Below are 20,038 nucleotides of genomic sequence, written 5' to 3'. Positions count from 1 at the left end.
CGACGCCACTCGTCGGATGAAGGAACAATTGGGACCAACCCTGATAAAGGAGACACAAATAAAAATGGAGACGAGGGAAGTAACAAAGACAAATAAGGAAATGGAAATATTGCCAGAGACACGGGAGATAGAGAGTGAATTGGATGGGGTTAGTGACAAACACACACACATTGAGGTAGTGGAGGACCATGAGGGGGAGCTGGCGGACTGTTTAGGGACCCGGTGCGAGCAGCTGGATAGCCTCCTTCCGGAACAGAGGGAGACACTATTCTCCCTTGAAGCTGATCACGACCAGGTGAGTTCGGTCGTGTCGAGCGAGTTCGAGGGGACGGGTGCTGTGGACAGGTGCACGGGCAGCTTGGGGGGTATAGAGGCCCCGGGAACCGTTGTGGGGACACGAATCCCCAGTGTGGCTGTGCAAGTGTGTGAGTTCGAGAGTGTGCGGAGATGCGTGCTTTGCAACACGCATGGTGTGAGTGAGACCCCCTGTGCAAGTGAAAGGTTGGGTGTGAGTGAGAGGGTCCGTGTGAGAGAGACAGTGTGTGTAAGAGAGCAGTATGTAAGGGAGATGACGGTGGGCATGCGCGAACATGCAGCCGCGTCTCCCGGTGTGAATGCCATCTCGAGGTGTGTGAGCCTCGTGGGACGAGGGAGCTTGAGCGAAAGAGTGCGACGGAGACGACAGCGACAGAAGGACAAAGGCCGGGTAGCGGCCGTAGCCATTTTGAGCACTGTGCCGGGTTTACCCAGTGGCGAGCACGAGGTTCGGGCCGTGCTTTGCACGAGACCGCCACGTGCGCGCTTGCGGGAGTGAAACCCGGTCTGGAAACGCCAGCGGTGGATGTTGCCGATCCCGCAGACGGACAAAGTTTAGGCAGGTAAACGGATTTTGACCGGACGGGTTTTCCACGCGGGCGGGTGTGTGAAGCTCCAAAGGGGCAGAGCACATGTGTTCGCGTGGGGAACCCCTCGAGACACGAGGCTTGTGTTTTTTTTATGCGCCGGGTGACGTCATGGCTGCGTGTATGGTTGGAATCCGGCAGGAGGGTGAATCCCTGCCGGATGGTACTGTCCAAGAGGGACGATTGAGGCAAACAGCTGCCATGACGTCACGCCAAAGGTGTGCAGCTGTGAATTGCCGCGCAGGTTGCGAGTTGCCGCGCTGTTGCTGCGCGAAATTGGAAAAAGAAAAAAAAACAAGCCTCGCTTTCGGGTGAACAGGATTCCCGGGCATGGGGTGGAAGACCCCCCTGCCTGGGCACAGGACACAACTAGTTAGGGGGAAGGGTTAGCTTAGTTAGAGCGGCTTCATGGGGCAGGGGTAAGTCCTCATGGAGTCCGTGGAATGGATTAGGTAGAGGGATTGTAGCCAGATTTAGAAGGGGAAATGATTTTTGATGATTTGGAAGACAGTGACTGACAGTGAATGTGTAGTGGGGACGTAACTTAGCTACGTAGTGTTAAAAGGAACGTGCTGTAGTGTAAGGGATGACGTGGAAGCACGAGGTAGGTAGGGGATTTAGTGAGCAAGATGGCAGGATCAGCGATGTGTGAGTTGAAGAGTTGTGACAGGATGAGCGAGTGAGGCCAGCGGGTCTGTGTGAATGGAGCGAATGTGGAATGCATGGTGCGATGAGTGATTGGGAGGAGGAGTGACTCCCGCTCTACACTGACCCGGGGTCAGTGTAAAGCGAGTTAGCTGGGTTAGTTAAATTGACAAAATGGAGGTCGTTTTGTTGTTGGTGGGAATGTAGGCTCGATACCCATTTGGAGGGGTGCAGGAGCCCTGTTGACAGGCTGGGAGTGTGGCTGCGAAAGGTGAGTATCGCTGAGTGGTGGGTACCCCAGGCACCGGGCTAGTCGGCCGCGGTAGGCCAAGGGCCCATGGGGGGGGCAGGATAGCGTAGTGGGCACTGGTGCGCCCGGATGATGCGGGGGCCCGGGGCGCCGTTAGCCGTGTGGGCAGTGTTGTGGGCATGGGTGACCCTCGGAAAGGGGCCCGGGAAGCCAGCCTGCCACGTGAGCGTTTCAGGGGAGTCGCCATGGAGGGCACTCCCCGGTGTTTAGGGAGCTGGTAGGCTCGGAGGCAGTGTAGTGCCCAGGGGTGCCATCATTAGAGAATCGGCAGAGGGAAGTGCCTGCCAAGGGAGCCACGTATCCCAGCCATGAGACCGTGTGAGGGCACGGAAGGAAAATTGGGGGGCGAGGCCCAAAATTGTGAGGACACCAACACAGGCGACGGGAATCTTGGTTGCTAGAACCGATAGGTTAAGCGAGAGGCGCTTGTTGAAAGCCCCGGGGTAGTTTAAAGGTTAATGGATAGGGTAGATAGGAAGTGTACCCCTCCGCACCATCCATCCCTTCGCTCTCGTTGTGGGCCGCTGGACCCACTTTGGGTTAGATCGCTGAAGTATGGGGAGGCCATCCTGAGGCTTCGTTGAGCCTCGACACAGGACGTTAGCTCTCCCTTATTCCCCTCCTGGAAGGGAACATAGGAGTTGGGAGTAGGCTAGGGGACAATAGGTTCGCCGAACAAACACAGTAAAGGGGGTTAGGGGACGATTTATAGAGGGGAAGTAAAAAAAAAAAAAAAAAAAAAAAAAAAAAGTTGGGGCTAAATTGGTTTTTTACAAATTAAGGGAGTGGGTATAGACAGTGACAGGTAAAGGTGATAGGTTGGGAGGGAGACAGTTAGGTAAGTCCGAGCCCGCCTTCCGAGTGGCCAGCACCACCGCACTCCCTTCACCAACCTCCACTGAAAGGCAAAGGCTGGCAAACTTCATCGGCTGGCTGTTTTTTCTTCAAGGCCTATGCCGGTCAGCTTCACTGCCGGCTGTTTTTGATGCAAGGCCTGTGCCGGTCGGATCGTCTGCCAGCTGTGCTTGCCTGTAATGGCTTTGTTCACCAGCCACGTTCTGTTTTGATTCCCCCCCCCCCCCCACCCTTGTTCATTTCCATGCGCGCAGAGATCATCGTGAAAGCAACAGTTTGCAAGCTGCAAGATACAGCACGCCACACAAGGCGTAGTAGGGGAGAACTACACATGATAGTACACAATAATTTGACGACTCGGGACGAGTCTGTAAAAAGGGGAGAGAGTCGTGTTACGGTTGTGGAAATTCGCATTACACCATAAAGAGTCCTCAGGTGAGATTTCTCGGTAAGTCCATGTGTTGTTAGCCCAAACCCGTTGTATAGAGGGTATATGCGTGATTCATCCGGGCTGCGACGCTTTGAGTTAGCCGTTTTTTCTTTCTCTATTTTTATTTTCGACCATTAATCCGCCAACAACGCAAACAGCCACTACCCTTACCTTCACAACTCCATCCCACATCATCACATCAGCGCCATTCCCAAACGGCACCATAACCATCAAACCACCACTGAAAACCCTCCACCACCTTCGCCTTTCTCCTTCACAACCAACACCCGCACCACCTGTAAACACTGAACATCGGGCTGTTTAGGGCCCGTTCGGCGATTGGTGCCAAACGCACCGAGCCGCGAGCGCGAATGGCGGCCTTTCCGAGGGGGAAAATGCGGATCCAAAACTCTTCACGCCCACTTCCCCTCTGTCCAATGGGCGAACGCGAGGCGGCTTGGCCCCACCTCCAAGCGCGTGTATGTGAAGTCCGTTTATGCAAATATGCGGATCCAGGGAGGTTCACGCCCCTTTTTGCCCAACCAATGGCTGAACAGAGGGTGGCGTGGCCCCGCCTCCAATCGTGTTTTGATCTGCAAATTTGCATATCGGCTCCTCCTGAGACCTAGAAAGAGACGAGTGCAAGGCGACTCGCGAGGAAAGTGTGGAACTGGTGGAGCTAAGCGTGAGTTGGGAGCGTGAGTTGGGAGAAGAGCGGGGCAGAGCGTGAGTTGGGAGCGCGAGTTGGGAGAAGAGCGGGGCAGAGCTGAGTGGAACTGTGAGAGGGGGAGTCGAGCTTGGAGAGGAGTTGCAGGGAAGACGGTGGACGGCGACGAGGTCGCAGTGTGGGGGGGTGGGGGTCGCTCGACTCGTCGTGTGATCCAGGCTGGCCAGCCATACCCCTCTCCCTGAGCATCAACGATTCCCCCCCCCATTCCCGCTGAGATAGTGCCGAGGGGGGCCCCCCGTTCCCCCCCACCCTAAACGTGGTGCCAACGGGACCGCTCGCGCGCAGCACGCCGGAGAGGACTCGCCGACCACGCGAGGGCACGGAGTCGGGGCGCAGCTGCGCGAACATTGCGGCTTGCCCGCCATCGCGTCACGAGGACGCGGGTGAGACCTCCCCGGTCTCGTGGACCTGGCCGATCTTCCGGGATCCACGTTCATTTGGTCTACGAGCCTGTCTGCCTCCTTGCCTGTGAGGGTGGCTTTCTTCCTTTGCTTTTTGCGTAAATGCTTGTGGTGGCGCCGTCTTTCAAGTAGAACTGTGCAAGTGTTGCCGTGTGTACGCGTTTAGTCGGTTTTAACTCTGCATTCGCTTTTTGTGCATTTTTGTATGGCTGTATATACGTGCATGTGCGTGTGCGTGTGCGTGTGCGTGTGCGTGTGCGTGTGCGTGTGCGTGTGAATAAAATGCTTGCTTGTTGAACTGTTCCCGCTCTGCTTCGTCTCCTTCCTTTTTATTGACTTTCCATCCTGCATCGCGTAAGAGATTCGTCGTGGGTTTAAAACTCCCGGTAATTAATCGGAACCGTCAAGGCCGACGGTAACTCCGCTCGGTTATCCCTGTAATACGGAACGAACCGCTTAAGCGGTTCGTGTCCGGAGTCGGCTTGTGGCGTGGTACGATCGCCCGGTCGACCACTCACGCAGGTACTTAGGTAGATCGAATTTGGCGAGCAACCCTATCCTGCACGGGTGGGCAATTGGCACGATCGTGGTGAGGTTAAACCAGTGACTGGCTCCGGGCGATAGTTCCCGGAAGGTCACGACTGAATTGTCCGCCTGGTGGGCGATTCGAGTGACGTGGCCAATCGCACGCCGGCGGCCGCGAATTCGCAACAATATCTTGCAAAAACTTCCGTTTTGGCAAGATAAAAAAAGGAAAACACAATGGTGTGGCAAACATTGATCAGCAAGATTCTAATGAGATACATTTTGGGGGGATTGGGGCAGATTTTTTTTCTGGAAGCATGGCTGTGTTCCTGTTACCAGTCAGCTGGTACTCATTTTGCTGACCTCAGAAGGATGGCAGGCTGTGTCAACCGACCCAGTGTTATTTCAATAGGTATAAAGGGCTCAAATTCAAGACCATTAGATCTTAAGCCAGCCAACATAACCATTAAGCAAAGACCACGCTTAGTGATGGAATAAACAAAAGGATGACTTGTGTGTCACAGAACAGGAATACCCATGATTCAAATAAATAAGTTGTAAATGAAGGAGGCCAAGTCTCAGATCTAAAACTGGCTGGAAATGTAGATCAGATAAATAGAATTTCTTTTCGGTGTCAGTTTAATCAAACTGGGTGGGCAGTTGTCCATACGGTCATCTCTCCACTGCTATTTTAGCGTTTTATTTTTCCACCCAGAAACATTGTTCGACACACCTGCGATAAAGGCATGAGTGACTTAGTTTATTTGTGCATGTGAGCAGGATTAGACCTCCACCTATATTTTCTAAATCTGAAATATGCAGATGTAGTTGAGCTCCACAGATGCCGCAAAATGCAAGGGCGCAAGGAGAAGTTTTCTAATTTTGGCGATCAAAACTAATTTCACGATAATATTACATTAGATTAGTATTTTGTGAAATAAATTGAGAGCTGGACATGATTTTGGCATGATTGACCTTTAAGAACAAAAAAAAGAAAACCAAGTTCCAGGACCAGATTGTATAAAGAGGTAGGTGGAACAAAGCCCAGCAAAAACTTTTGTGATAGCTTCTTAAAGGGGAACCCAAATGCAAATTCTGTTTTTCTTCTGAAAACCATTGAGAATCATTCATCACGATGTAATTTGAAGGGAAAAAAAAACAATTGATTTTTTTTTTTTTTGCCAATCACAAAGTGTAGAAAAAAAGCCCTCTAGTGTCGATTTTCGATTTCGCCAGTGATGTCATATCTTGAATCCATATTGATTTGAACGGTTGTTTTACATGGAGGAACAGTGCATGTCGAGGTTGGATTCAAATACTGATTCCACAGTCATTAGCAACACTGATGGTTCTCAGAATGTTGAAACTGATCAGTGGGATTTTGAAGAACATATTGAAGACAAAATTAGTGATGGAAACGCTTTCAAGGGAACTGTGGAGCCGTATCGTTTCGAGCCTTGTGCGAGTGATTCACACGAAGACGGTGGAAGTATTTTTGAAGAAGAAAATGCTGGCCACATGATCACTTCAGCTCAGTAGGGTTTCATTTTCCGTTCAATTAACTGTTTATAATGGAGAGATTTTGTATTAATTGATAAATCGGTTTATATATATATATATATATATATATATATATATATATATATATATATATATATATATATATATATATATATATATATATGTATATATATATATATATATATGTATATATATATGTATATATATATATATATATATATATATATATATATATATATATATATGTATATATATATATATATATATATATATATATGTATATATATATATATGTATATATATATATATATATATATATATATATATATATATATATATATATATATATATATATATATATATATATATATATATATATATATATTATATTTATATATATATATATATATATATATATATATATATATATATATATATATATATATATATATATATATATATATATATATATATATATATATATTACTCGAGCAGAAATACCCATCACTGCCTGACAGCCTGGGCACCGCCCAGGCAGACTCGGACACCGCAAACAAAATGTGCGACAAATACTTTGTCCCACCTGTGGTATAGCCTTACCACGACACTACACCACCGTTGCAGGCTGACCAAGTGTCTTACATGCTTCGGGATTGTCCCGTTTTATACTTTTCCCGGATGCCATTTGTGTCTGTGCTGTGTTCCACCATCATGTCTGTGAGGTGTCGCTGTCTCTCCCCAGTGGATGGGTATTGTGGTGGTGGAAGGAGGGTGGAGGGGGGGGTGGGATGGTGGTGGGTATTGTGGGGGTGATGGTTGAGGGGAGAACCGTGAAAGTTTTAGCTTCCTATGTCAAATCCTCTCAGAGGAGTACATGATGCATAAATTTTCTCTTCACTAGAAATAGATGGTGGTTCGTTTGATTTGTGGAAATTTGTGTTGAAAATGTATAATTATTTTTTTCGGTGCTCTTGTGGTAACTGCCGAGCAATGGCAACAAGTGTTTGATTCATCGCTCAAATCGTCCATGTATATGTATGTACTGGTAGCTGGGTAGAAGGGGTGTTACAGTTTCAAGCGATGGCTGTTTTTTCTGCTTAAGTTAGCTGCATGGAGTTAGCAAATTTATCTACTTTATAATTTGGAAATCAGAAAAAGACATCATATCTATTCTGCAGGGTATCAAGGGATGGATTAGCATTGAGGTGGTCTGAGCACTTGGGTTGCCTTTAACTCTTCAGGTTACTGGCATGTCTGGGGTAGTTGTACGAGAGATCTTGTTATAATGGAGGTAGCAATGTTGTATAATTGATTCAGCATGCATGTGACCAGTTTAACAGTTTGTAAAGAACAAACATGTTTGATTAAGTAGTCTTAAACACATTTGGAATAGGCAGTCATTTCTTTTTACCTGTTGTGTACCAAGGATTTCAATTGAAAATGGCCCAAATTCTGGTTAGGTGGAGGACCTGCTGCCCAACTTTGTCACAACCCAAATCTATCAACCCATCACATCGTTAAATTGAACACTGTTAGCCGAAATATCCTAAAGATCAATTGGTGCATAGCATATCACAACATAGAGACTGTAGCTGACATGACCCTTGGACAGTTGCACCTGTTGCTGTTGCTGCTGTTGCTGCTGCTGCTGCTGCTGCTGCTGCTGCTGCTGCAATCTAATCTGGTTCATCTGCTGCATCTGCTGAGCTTGAGTCATTCGTGTCTGCAGAAGTTACAATATTACCATAGTGATAAAGCACACAAAAACAGTCAAGCGACAAATATGAGACCTAAACAGAGGGATGCAGTTGAGATGGGACAGAGATGAGGGATGTAGACACTTTCTTTAACGAGTGATTGACTTTAAGTAATAGGGAGAAGGTAAATGGAAAAGAAGTAAATTAAGAAAAGCTATGACAGGAGAGTAAATTAGGGGAGCAAATAGAGAGCAAAGAAGTTTGATAAGAGAGCAAGGGAAGGAGAAGTCTGTTGAATGTAAGGGTCCGGCTGTAATGATGGGGTGAGTGGGGGAAAATAATAATAAAAAAAGCATGCCATTTTGGAATACAAGATATATTGTTACGGTCGCAGGACTTCAAGACTTGTGCGGAGCCAGGAAGGGGAGGGGATGAGAATGTTTCCTCATCTGGCCAGCTTAATTTGGTTGCAAATCGGAGTTTCAAACCATGCAACGAGGGCGAATTAGCCTGATAGAAGTGGCTGAGCAAGAGACAACAGGCGATTCACTTTTCACAAGCCAATGCGTGGACCAAAATTGCTTAACTAACGGGTCAATCCCAAATTCCTTATGCGCTGGAGTATTCCCTGCCGATGACCACACACACACACACACACACTCATTTAACAAGGGAGTATATTGCAACAAAAGGGAGCAGGAAAGACGACACACCTGTGAAGTAGTGACACAAAATGGTAACAAATGGATTTTAAATATCCCAACCAGCCTCGGAGAACAATGGACAAAACCTAACCGGATAACTTATTCATACACCTCTGGGGTAACACGGGACACAGTGGAATATATAAGACACAGAGAGAGCAGAACCTACTCCACACGGCAATGATCGTCACACAGTGGCGGGGTGGGGGAAAGGAGGTGGCAGAGGGGAGGGGCTTTGTTCAGTGGTCTTGTGCGGGCTCGTCCTTGCACATTGTCCCTGTGTGTTCACGCCACCAGTTGAGTTCTAGGCACACCATAGCAGGACAGGATTTGGAGAGAAGAGATGGTGTCGTGAGTAAATGATGGAGAAACCTTACAGTTCCAGCAAACCTCGCGGGGGAGAGAGAACGAGCTGCCGAGAGACAGAACCCATCAACCTTGCACTGCGTTGTTTTCATACACTCTCCCAGGCTAGGTGAGCACACTTGTGGGATTCACTGAATGGACGGCACAGCTAGACATGCCATTATATGGCACCCCTTGGTATGTCTGGGGCCCTTCCATTCATTCCTGTGCTGACACTGTGGGTCGAGCCGATTGGTTCTTTACTGAGAGGAAAATACCATATACGAACAGAAACATTGTAGAAAGTTCAAGAAGCCCCTGAGGTTAGAGCTAGAATTTAGAATTTGGCCAGGATGCCGGCGATAGCTCCCCTACTCTTCACGAAGGACACCGCAAAGGGATTTAAAGGAGGGGAAGCGGGGTTTAGAAAAAGCCATATTGGAAGGAAAGACAAGAGCTCCAGAACATTCACTGCATCATCTTTTATTTATCACAAACAATTACAACGCACTTGCACTGAGAAATAATAACTATTCTAAACTCTTTACCCCCTTGACCAGATCTGTAACAATACAATGTGTTGTATAGTGCACGAGAATGAAAAAAAATAATCTTACAAAAGCATACACAGATATTCAACACCTGAAGCAGATTCAAAACAGCTGTTCACCACCACCTCTTATCTTCCCCCATCCAAATCCTCGATCTTTTCTACCCCCGATAATCCACCCAAGCCCACTTCCTTCAATTCTTCTGCTTTCCTTCCTGAAAGTCCCAGTAATGTCCATCTTCTCCTCGCCATGTTCCCCGTCCCATCCCCATCCCTCTCCCTTCCACAGTTCACCTGTGTCTGTTCCCCAATGTTTTGTCCCTTCCACTCCCGCCCCTCTTGTCTCATGCCTCCTTGCTGTGAGTTGTGTGTTCGCTCTCATACGAGCCTCGACCAAGGTATACAAAAAAAAAAAAAAAAAAAAAAAAAAAAAAAACCAGAACGGCAATTACTAGAGTGCATATCACAACTAGGCTGAACAGTTTACGTTTTGTATCACAATGAAAGGCTGGATCTGGATGTGGACCTGAACCAAGGTCCATATCCAGTTCCATTGGTAGAATGGATTCCTCTCCGTCTAACTAAAACGCATGCATGCACACTTTGACCTTTGAGACCTGGAAAGGCTTCGTTCCACCTTCTGAAACCCGCACGTGGAGATAACATAACCAACGACACACACTTCCCCATTTACGTCATAGATGCGTTCCTGGAAACGGTTTACATCAAAATAATGTAAATTGAACTTCAAAATCATATTGACTTAATGTATTAAGGGGGGGAATGCATTCCTGAAAGAAAAAAAATTGAGTAGAATATTTTCAAAGAGTAAATGAAATAAAATACAATGACAATATCATACTATACCTCAATGGGTCTGGTTATCTTCTTTATTCCTGCACAGCACAAGGCTGTGAGTAGCATCATTGACTGAGGGTGAGGCAGCGCTGCTGATGCAGTCAGTGCCCCTGAGGTTTGAGATAGAATTTGGAATTTGCCGAGGATGCCGGGGATAGCTCCCCTACTCTTCACGAAGGACACCGCAAAGGGATCTTTCAAGTCCTCAAATTCGTTGCGGAAGATGGGATGGCCAGTTTAACATCCATCTGAGGGACGGTACACACAATGATTAATCACCCTGCCTGTGAAACACCGTTATGACTGTCACCTCAGCCGTAGACTTTCAAACCCAGGTGAGACAGCTTAAAGCGAGTGTGCATACCTCTCGGCCATCCTGCCATGGTGTGGGGCTGCGCAGTGTTGAAAATTAGTCAGACAGAGGCTCAGGTTTGTCCCTTCCTCCATGTCTGACAACTCAAAAAGAGAACATGCTGGCTTCTTTGCACTACCTTTTGGTGATGAAGTTGGTGTTGATAGTGTTGAGGATGTCGATGCTGTAGGTTAATAAGCTCGATGCCTCTCAAACTTCAGAAAGAAGCTAAAGAGAGTCTTCTGCACTGCTTCTTCCTGTTCTTTCAGCAAACATTGCTTTGTAGTCACTGAAACCATTTTCCAATTCTTTCTTGAAGTCGTAGTTCAGTTTCCCAATTGCTTTACTTATTCTTTCCCTCCAGTTATGTTAATCATTCCTTTTTCTTTTTTTTTGGATACCTTGTCAAGGCTCACATGAGAGCAAACACACAACGCACAGCAAAGGGGGGGGGGGGCATTACAATAATGACGTGGGAAGGACAAAACAGTGAGGAACAGAGACATTAGGAGATCTGTGGAAGGGTGAGGGATGGGGCGGGAAACATGGGGCGGGAAACATGGGGTGTACAAGATGGACACTACAGGGACTATCAGGAAGGAAAGCAGGGAATTTGAAGGAGGTGGCTTTGGGGTCGATTAACGGGCGTAGAAAAGAGGGGCACGGTAATTTGGTCACAGGAAACTTGGTCACGATAAAACGGTCACAAGGTAATTTGGTCACAGTAATTCGGTCACAAGGTAATTTGGTCACGGTATTATTATTATTATTATTATTTATTATTCACTTCATTTAAGGCCAGTAATGCCCAAGAGCAGTAACAAACATTTTAATTTCATGGCTGGCAAATGTTGTTGGCATAATGACGTATTGACCAAGTTTACTGACTATTATAATGGAATCGATTCTGTCTCTCTCAACTATTAAATTCCGATTCCATTATAGTAGTCAGTAAACTTGGTCAATACGTCATTATGCCAACAAGATTCGCCGGCCATGAAATTAAAATGTTTGTTACTGCTCTTGGGCATTACTGGCCTTAAATGAAGTGAATAAATATTAATAATAATAATAATAATAATAATAATAATAATAATACCGTGACCAAATTACCTTGTGACCGAATTACCGTGACCAAATTACCTTGTGACCAAGTTTCCCGTGACCAAGTTTCCCGTGACCAAGTTTCCCGTGACCAAGTTTCCCGTGACCAAGTTTCCCGTGACCAAGTTACCTACATTCAGAAAAGATCGAGGATGATAGGTGGTGGTGAAGAGCTGATTTGAAGACCTGGAGGAAAGAATGGGATTGAACAGAGTGAGGGAGTTTATTCCAAAAGCAGGAAAAAAAAGAGGAATGAAAGACTGAAGGTGAGCAGTGATTCGTGATTTTGGTAGTTTTACCAGAAGGGGGTTGTTGGCAAACCTCGAGCGCCCTGCGTAAATATGGTGGGGGCGAGACCGGAGAGGAGACGGTAAAAGACAGAAAGACCACCGACCTGCCTGCGGTGAGAGAGTGAGAGGCCCAAAGACTCAGCCTCATTGTGGAATATACCAATGATCCGATAATGCCATGGTTTCCACAGTGTGAAGCCGAGAAAGGTGAGAGGCAGGAGCACAAGCCCAGAGGGGAGAACAGTACTCCATCAGGCTGCGAACGAAAGCTTTGTATGTGGTCAGGAGCTCAGGTGGGCCGAGGGAGGACTTTGCAAGACGGAGGATTCCCAGTCGGCAACTGACTTTGGAGGCCAGGTTGGAAATGTGGATTTTCCAGGAAAGATCATGGTAGTGAGAACCCAGAAGCTTGAAAGAAAAGACTTCTTTCAGAGGATTGTTGAGAAAGTAGATGGGGAGGGGGGGGGGTTCCAAACAGTCCTTTCGGAGAGACATAGTGAGTGTGAGATTTGTCAGGATTGAAAGACATTTCCATGTGTTGGACCAGTTTGTGATTTTACCCAGATCTGCAAAGAGCGAAGAAGCTGCTGCTTGCCGGTCTGAGGGATGACAGATGGAACAGGCAGAGAGTGGAGTCATCAGCAAAGGGATAAAGAGGATTTTCCAGAGAGTTGGAGAGATCATTGATGAAAACCAGAAAAAGAACAAGGCCCAGAACGCTGCCTTGAGGAACTCCAGCCTCGACCGGAAGGGGGGGATGAAAGAACTCCATTTAGGGCCACACGTTGGCTGCGACAGGAGAGGAAGTCAGCAAGCCATGAGTGGAGATGGCCTTGGATACCATCGGAAGAGAATTTGGTGAGCAGGGCAGGGTGCCAGACTGTCAAAAGCACGCGATATGTCTCGGGATGTGGCTCTGATTTTATCTCCGGCATTGAGGACCTCCATCCATTGTTGGGAGAGCAGAAGCAGCATATCCAGGGTAGAGTGACGTGGTCTGAATCCAAATTGATGATCAGAAATCAAGCCATTGGAGAAGAGGGAGGATTCCTTTCATTCAATCTTCAATTTAATTTATTTTGCCTTCCTCACTCTGGGGATTTCCCCATGGAGAAACCAGCTATAATACCTACAAAACTATAATACCAAAGCTATAATTTGAAAACTATAATACCTACAAAAGCGATGTATACAGCGATTCGTAGGCATGAAGATCAGGCATTCAATGATACGAGTGAGGAAAGTGGAAAAAATATGAGTAATTGCATGGGAAAGGAGTAATTGCATGGGAATAATAGTATCGGAAAAAATTAGTAAGCAGGTGGTCAGAGTGGAAAGATGGGAGGGACAGATAGTAATGGCATGGGTGGTGATACAGAGGCAAATAGTTTGTGTTATGTCAGTATATGGGCCACAAACAGGATGGACAGGTGTGGAGAAGCAGGAATTCAGGGACACACTGTAGAGTGTCGACAGAGAATGATAGTGAGCTGGAGGTGATGCTGTGCATTGTGGATAACTTTAATGCGCATGTGGGAGTAGCAGAGCCGGGTGAAGAGCAACGCTAAGATTATTCAAGGACTAAAATCTCAAAATCTCCTGGACCAGATCGAATCCCTGCAATTGCTTTGAGGATGTGTACACCTTAACTGTCTTCTGTTCTCTCAAAATTGTAATGCTTGTGTCTGACAAAGTCTGTTTCCACCTAGCTGGAAGCAGGTTTCTGTAGTTCCTGTCTTTCAAGGCTCCGGTGAGAAATCTGATCCTTATAACTATCGGCCTATTAACTTTCTACTCATTAAAAGCAAAGCGTTTGAATCCCTGATCAAACGACAACTCACGACTCATCTGGAAACCCACAACCTCCTAATTGATGTCTAGTACGGCTTTTGACATTCATGGTCGACCGGTGATGTTCTATCTCTTATCAATGAACTTGTGAATAGGACTTTGGATCATCGTGGAGAAGCCTAGGTTGTTGATCTCGACATTTTGAAGGCCTTTGACAAAGTATGGCACAAGGGCCTTATTCATAAGCCAAGATCATGTGGCATCTCTGGAAAATTGCTTGATACAATTTCTGACTTCCTTGCAAATAGTCAAATCTTTGTCATACCCTGTCCATAATACGAATGGTGGTGTTCCTCAACGTTCTGTGTTGCATCGAATATTGTTCTTGCTATGTTTCAATGATCTGCCTGATTGGATTATTTCTCAGTTAAACATTTATGCAGATGATTCAGCACAATACACTGTTACAAATCTGGAAACCATCGCACACAAAAGCCAGGATCCCTATAGAACAGTTATATCGGTAAGTGTGTGTTTATAGTTAGGGCCCCCCTGTGTCTAACGGGAACTACGTGTGTGCGCTGCGGAGATTCGTTTGCATCACTCTCACCTTTACCTCACTTCCTCACACTGACACCAATGCCTACGTGCGTTCGACCATGTATGTGGGTGGAGATTTCCATCAACTCAGATCGAGAGTTTGCCCAGGAAGGCAGGGGCGTGCCCCTTGTCCAATCAGGCCACAGAGTTCGGTCTTCTCACGACACGCCGGCTAATGAGAGTGGAGGCTGCCTCAGAAGGCGATGTTCTCACGACATGCCGGCCAATGAGAGTGGAGGCCGCCTCAGAAGGCGATGTTCTCACGACACGCTGGCCAATGAGAGGGGAGGCCGCCTCAGAAGGTGATTGTCTGACCCCGGGGAAGAAGAAGATATAAAGGAATGCCAGGTTGATTGGGGGTCGTCTTGGTTGTCACCTGGTAGTCGTCTTTGTTGTCATCTGGTTGTCATCTTGGGCTCGTGGTGGTCATCATCATTGTGTTGCGGGTTCGAGTCCCGCCGAGCTGGATCGTCGTTGCCTCTGATCCTTGGCCTTGTTCAGTTGGTGCGCGGCCGGTTGGAGAGCGCGGTGCCCGGTGCTTGGTGCGGCGTCATGTTGCGGGTTTGTGTCCGGTCGAGCCGGATCGTCGAAGACCACACGAGGTGGACAAGTCCAAGCGCAGGCTCTGGTCTCTCGCTGGAGGCCTTCTCCAGTCCTCGAGCTGGAGGCCTTCAATAAAGACCATTGGGGTCCGTGTGTGTGTGTGTGTGTGTGTGTGTGTGTGTGTGCCTATCTTTAAGTAGCAACTGTTAAGTGCCTTGTACATACTTGCATCTCATTAGTCGTGATAACTCTGCTTCTTGCGTGCTCCCCCTTTCCCCCATTATAAATAAATACATTTGTTAAATGTATCAGTTCATTGCTGCGTGTCTTCCATTAGCTTAGCACGGTGCGTGTTGGGAAATTTGGGAAGCGGCAAATTGTACATTTGGGCCAACGGAACTTCGGCAACCGTCCGCTTGGGTTGCGCACGGGTCGGGCACACTAACGGCTCGACTCGTACGAGGGCCGTCGAGGGTGTGAATACTCGGTAACTCACCACGTGGAGCTCTAGGTATTTTGAAGATTGGCAAATAACCCTGTACCACGTGGTGGAATTATTGACAATTCACGGTCCGGTTAGGGACCCGTACCTGTCGGAGTTTTCCGAAAGGTACGATCTAGATTCCGGGTGTTCGGTGGAGTCGACCCTACCGTCACACCTAGCGGTCGTGCTCGCAGCCGATACCCGGTCCGCAACAATACTACCTACCCAAGAACCTTGTCTCCTCTTTCCCATGTACATGCCAGTGCCACTCTCAATCAGGACCGAGAGTGTGTGATTAACTGGGGAAAAGACTGGCTTGTTACTTCCAACCAAAAAAAGACCCACTTATTGTCTGTGTCTAAGCCTGGTGTTGGCTTAGTGGTTAGGGTGGCGGCTTTGGATCCCAGGATCCTGAGTTCAAGCCCCGCTGGCTGCTGAATTAACACCAGGGGGTTGACTCAGCCTGTCATCCATCTGAGGTCGGCGAAGTGAGTACCAGTGTACTGGTCCCGGTGTATGCCCCGGTTAGAATAGGTATACCATATCCCTGTGTGTCGTAAGAGGTGACCAGGGTTGGCGTCAGGAAGGGCATCCGGCCATAAAAAAAACATTGCCTCAAGAAAAAGCCTAACCCCTGCACAGCAGGGAAAAATGGCTGTAAAAACGGTCATTTATTTATTTTTATTGTCTGTGTCTAATTCAAGATCATCTTGTTTTCCAACCCTGTCTATGGATACTTCACCTTTGCTGGAACTTCCTGTTGGCCGTCTGCTTAGATTTGATATCAACTCAAACCTCAGCTGTGAAAAGTATATCTCTGGTATAGCTAAAAGAGCCCACCAGCACCTTGGCTGCTTATTTTGCTGGCTGCGATACTTTCGACAAGCTGCTATGATCCATCTTTGCAAGGACACCAGCCCAATATATGACCTGTTATGGAGTATTGTTGCCATATTTGGGCTGGTGCCTGTCATTTTGGGCTGTCACCTACCTCCTTGACAGAATCCAGCGACGTGCTGCCATTCTGGAGGGACACGAGTTAGTATCATCCCTGGAACCTCTCTCGTCCACCACTCTGATGCTTCTTTGAGCCTTTTCTATATATATTTCCACAGAATGTGCTCTGAGGGTCCCTCACAGGTTGTTCCACCTGAGCATACATTCAGTCGCTCTACACATTTGGCAGTTTCTTCCCACCCAGACACAAGACCTGTCCCGAGCAATAAGACTATGAGGTATTCTTCTCGTTCCCCCCACTGCATCACTTTGGAACAGTTTGCCTGGATCCTGCTTCCCCGTCAATACCAACCTACCTCAATTAAAAAAAGATTGTCAATAGATTGATTGCCCCTTTGTTTAATATCCATACTTTCCTTTGTGTATTACAACAGCCTCGACCATCCCTTCTGGAACGAGAGGACAAGTGATCCATTCGTACACCGAAGGGAGAAGCAAACATGCATGTCATAATACAAGAGGGTAAGTGATACATATAACTGTTTACTTTACATTCTGAAAGAATCTCATTTCTAGACAAATAAATGTCAGTGCTTGTCCTCCATAACTCCAAAACCATGAAACCTAGCAGCTTGAAACTTTGCATGAATACTAAGAAAACACCAAGGAAGTGCAAGAGTGAAAATTGGATGTTTGGGTTAATTAAAACACCCCTTTTAAAGATAATTAACGGCATTATTCAATTATATCCCTTAATGGGGTCTTGAGGTGTATCCGAGGTAACCTCGCTGGGGTCTGAAGCCGCCATATTTTTTGGCCTGCTCAACCATGCTCCGACTTGGAACAGGCCAGAACGATTTCTAAACAATAAAGTTTTCTTTTTCATTTTGTCATTTCATCATCATAGCAATGAACCGATGTATACATCGCTTCTGTGAATACTATAGTTTTCAAATTATGAACTTGTAGTGATTTCATGCATTATATGATACGATTTTCCACGATCTACTCTCACGGACTAATTAAAGTATATCATCAAAATATTATTCTGGTTTTTAGGATCGGATATCGTCCGGACTAAATAAGTGTCGAAATTTGTAATAAAATCCAATAATTTAAAGAAATAACGAGTCTTATAACTAAGCCGATATCCCTATTTACTTTAAACAAGCAAGCCTTTGTTCTCTCTTTCTCCATACATACATAAGAAAATGTGAAATTTCCAAAGCATTAAACTTATCTTTTTATTCTGTTTGGAGAATTATAGTGAGTGAAGAAAAAAATTGAGTAATGTGCCAAAATTAACCAGCTTCGTTGAGCTGGATGATTTATTGCATTCACTGCTAGACCTCACGCCCTGTCCCCGAGAGGGACTGCCTATCCATAGCGTCTGCCAGATCTGTGTCTATATTTCCGGAGGTTTCACGAGGTGCTCCACAGATAATCAAAGCAAATCTGGTGAAAAAGACGTATTTAAAAAAAAGTGATAATGTTTGTGTGGACCCCGAACAGATGTATAGTACCACATGACATGCACAGATGAGCAGACAAAATGGCGGATTATCTGCAATGTTTATTTCACGCGCGATTGAACTTTGCGATATCCCCAGGGTTGTTCTGCATTAAGCAGCAACTTTTTGTGGATAAAGTCATTATGTGAACAAATTCATTTTATTTCATTAACTGCTGCGTGTGAGGTGAAGACAGACTTTAAAGTTAAAGGGATCCTAAATGGTATGCAGTGACAGCCTAGCCAACCATTCCTAATCAAACACATCAATGAAGTGCTTGCATGAGAGCTTAAGCCAATTGCTGTGAAATTATACCCAACTTCTGAGCCGTTTGCCGTATTAACGCGTTTTCCAAATTTCCGAGCCAAATATATTTCCACCCATCACACGCAGCTGTTTATAAAGAGTAATGTTTGTGAACATATCCCTGAAACGTCGAGAAAAAAAAAAAGCAACATTGTTTTTCGGTGAAAGCCACTCAAGCTTTTTGGGTTGTATCCAGTAAGTACTACAATTGGTAATAATACTGACTCCAACCTGCCGAGTCCCAAAACATTGCCCATATCGGCCAAGCGTGCGTGTGTGTGTGCGCGTGCGCGTGTGCGTGTGCGTGTGTAAAGCATAACATATTCCCTCTGCTAACTCCCCTACCTCTGTCTGTCTGTCTGTCTCTCTCTCTCTCTCATCCTTGTTCGACTCCTTCCCAACACAGTGCAGCACCCTCCCCTCTCTGCTAGGGTCTCTGGACATATCCGAACAGTGGTTATGTCTGTATGGTGCTAGTCTCCGGCCAGCTAGTCCCCGGACACATCCGGGCTGCATTTGTCCTTGGAAGCATCCGGGCCGTTTGTCCCCGGACGCGTCCGGATGGGAGTTTGTCTCAGGATGTGTCTGAACAGTCTTTGTGTCCAGACGGCTTGGCTCCAGATGCGTATGACGGGTTTTGCCTCCGGACGTGTCTGAGAGGTGTTTGGCTCCGCATCGTGTTTATCGCAAAACCGGGAGAAAATGGATTTCAGATAATATTTTGTTTCCATCTTCACTGTTATTCCATGCAAAATCATTTTGATGAAAGTGTGAATAGTAAATAATGCTCCACCGCACATCTGCCTTCCCTTCCTCTCACCTCACACTGTCTTCCCTTCCCCCACCCCTCCTCACCATCTCCCTCCTCTCTCCTTTCCCCTCCACCTCTTTACTCTCCCCACTCTCTCTCCCCCACCCCTCTTTTTCTTCCTCCCCCCTTTAGCATTCCCGTCAGCGAAGAGACGGGTGGTATTTGCTAATAAAAGGGTGCGGGGATAATTAATATGTACTGTCAAAACAAAATTTGAAGCTCAATTACAGTTAATCAATTCAGAAATTAAACAGATATCAAGGAAAAGGAGCAACTGTATGTGAAACCCATGCAGCTTAGATGATGCACCAGAGGAGCCTTACCTGTTGCATCATAGGTTGCCTCTGGATTTGTTGCATGTGAGACATCGCGGGCTGCCCTGTAGGTGTTTGTATGGGCTGGTGCATTGACATTTGAACTGTTAAAGAAAACGAGGAAATATTTTCTTTGCAGCATTCTAAGGTCCACAGGACTGCACATTTCAAACACAGGACCAGATATTTGGAACAACCGTGTATGTTTTGACACATGGCAAACATATACAGAAATTATAGTGGACAAAGTCAACACGGTACTATTTGAACGTCGGATCAAGAATCATGAGCTATGTGCTTTAGTTGGAGGAGGGGAACATGAGGGAACCAAACAAGTGAAAAACAAGTAATGAATAATAGTAATAACAAATTGTAAGAAACAAAAAAAAAGAAACAAATTGTAAGAAATTATGCACATTGAAATAACACATTTAGATTTACAGTAAAGAAAACCAACATAAAACAAACAGCAAGTTTTAATATTAAAGAAAATGCCATTTGA

The 20,038-nt window shown here is 46.2% G+C and overlaps 1 protein-coding gene across 7 annotated transcripts in view; it reads right to left on the bottom strand.

Annotated features, from left to right (window-relative positions):
• Positions 1 to 20,038, bottom strand: part of LOC147010853 (mediator of RNA polymerase II transcription subunit 15-like) — a 78,526-nt gene that overhangs the window by 36,662 nt on the left and 21,826 nt on the right. For 6 of the 7 annotated variants that reach the window (XM_085859748.1, XM_085859749.1, XM_085859753.1 and 3 more), the window contains exons 6-7: positions 19,546 to 19,640; positions 7,938 to 8,042 (exon numbers count right to left, since the gene is read on the bottom strand). In XM_085859748.1, the coding sequence (XP_085715874.1) occupies positions 7,938 to 8,042; positions 19,546 to 19,640 (200 nt within the window). The remainder of the gene's footprint in view (positions 1 to 7,937; positions 8,043 to 19,545; positions 19,641 to 20,038) is intronic. The other variant, XM_085859751.1, reaches the window with a different exon arrangement.

This window comes from Eptatretus burgeri, chromosome 16 (assembly GCF_056783735.1).
Source record: "Eptatretus burgeri isolate ZD-2024b chromosome 16, Ebu_testis_v1, whole genome shotgun sequence".
Lineage (NCBI taxonomy): Eukaryota > Metazoa > Chordata > Myxini > Myxiniformes > Myxinidae > Eptatretus > Eptatretus burgeri.
This window is presented reverse-complemented; position numbering and strand designations above follow the sequence as displayed.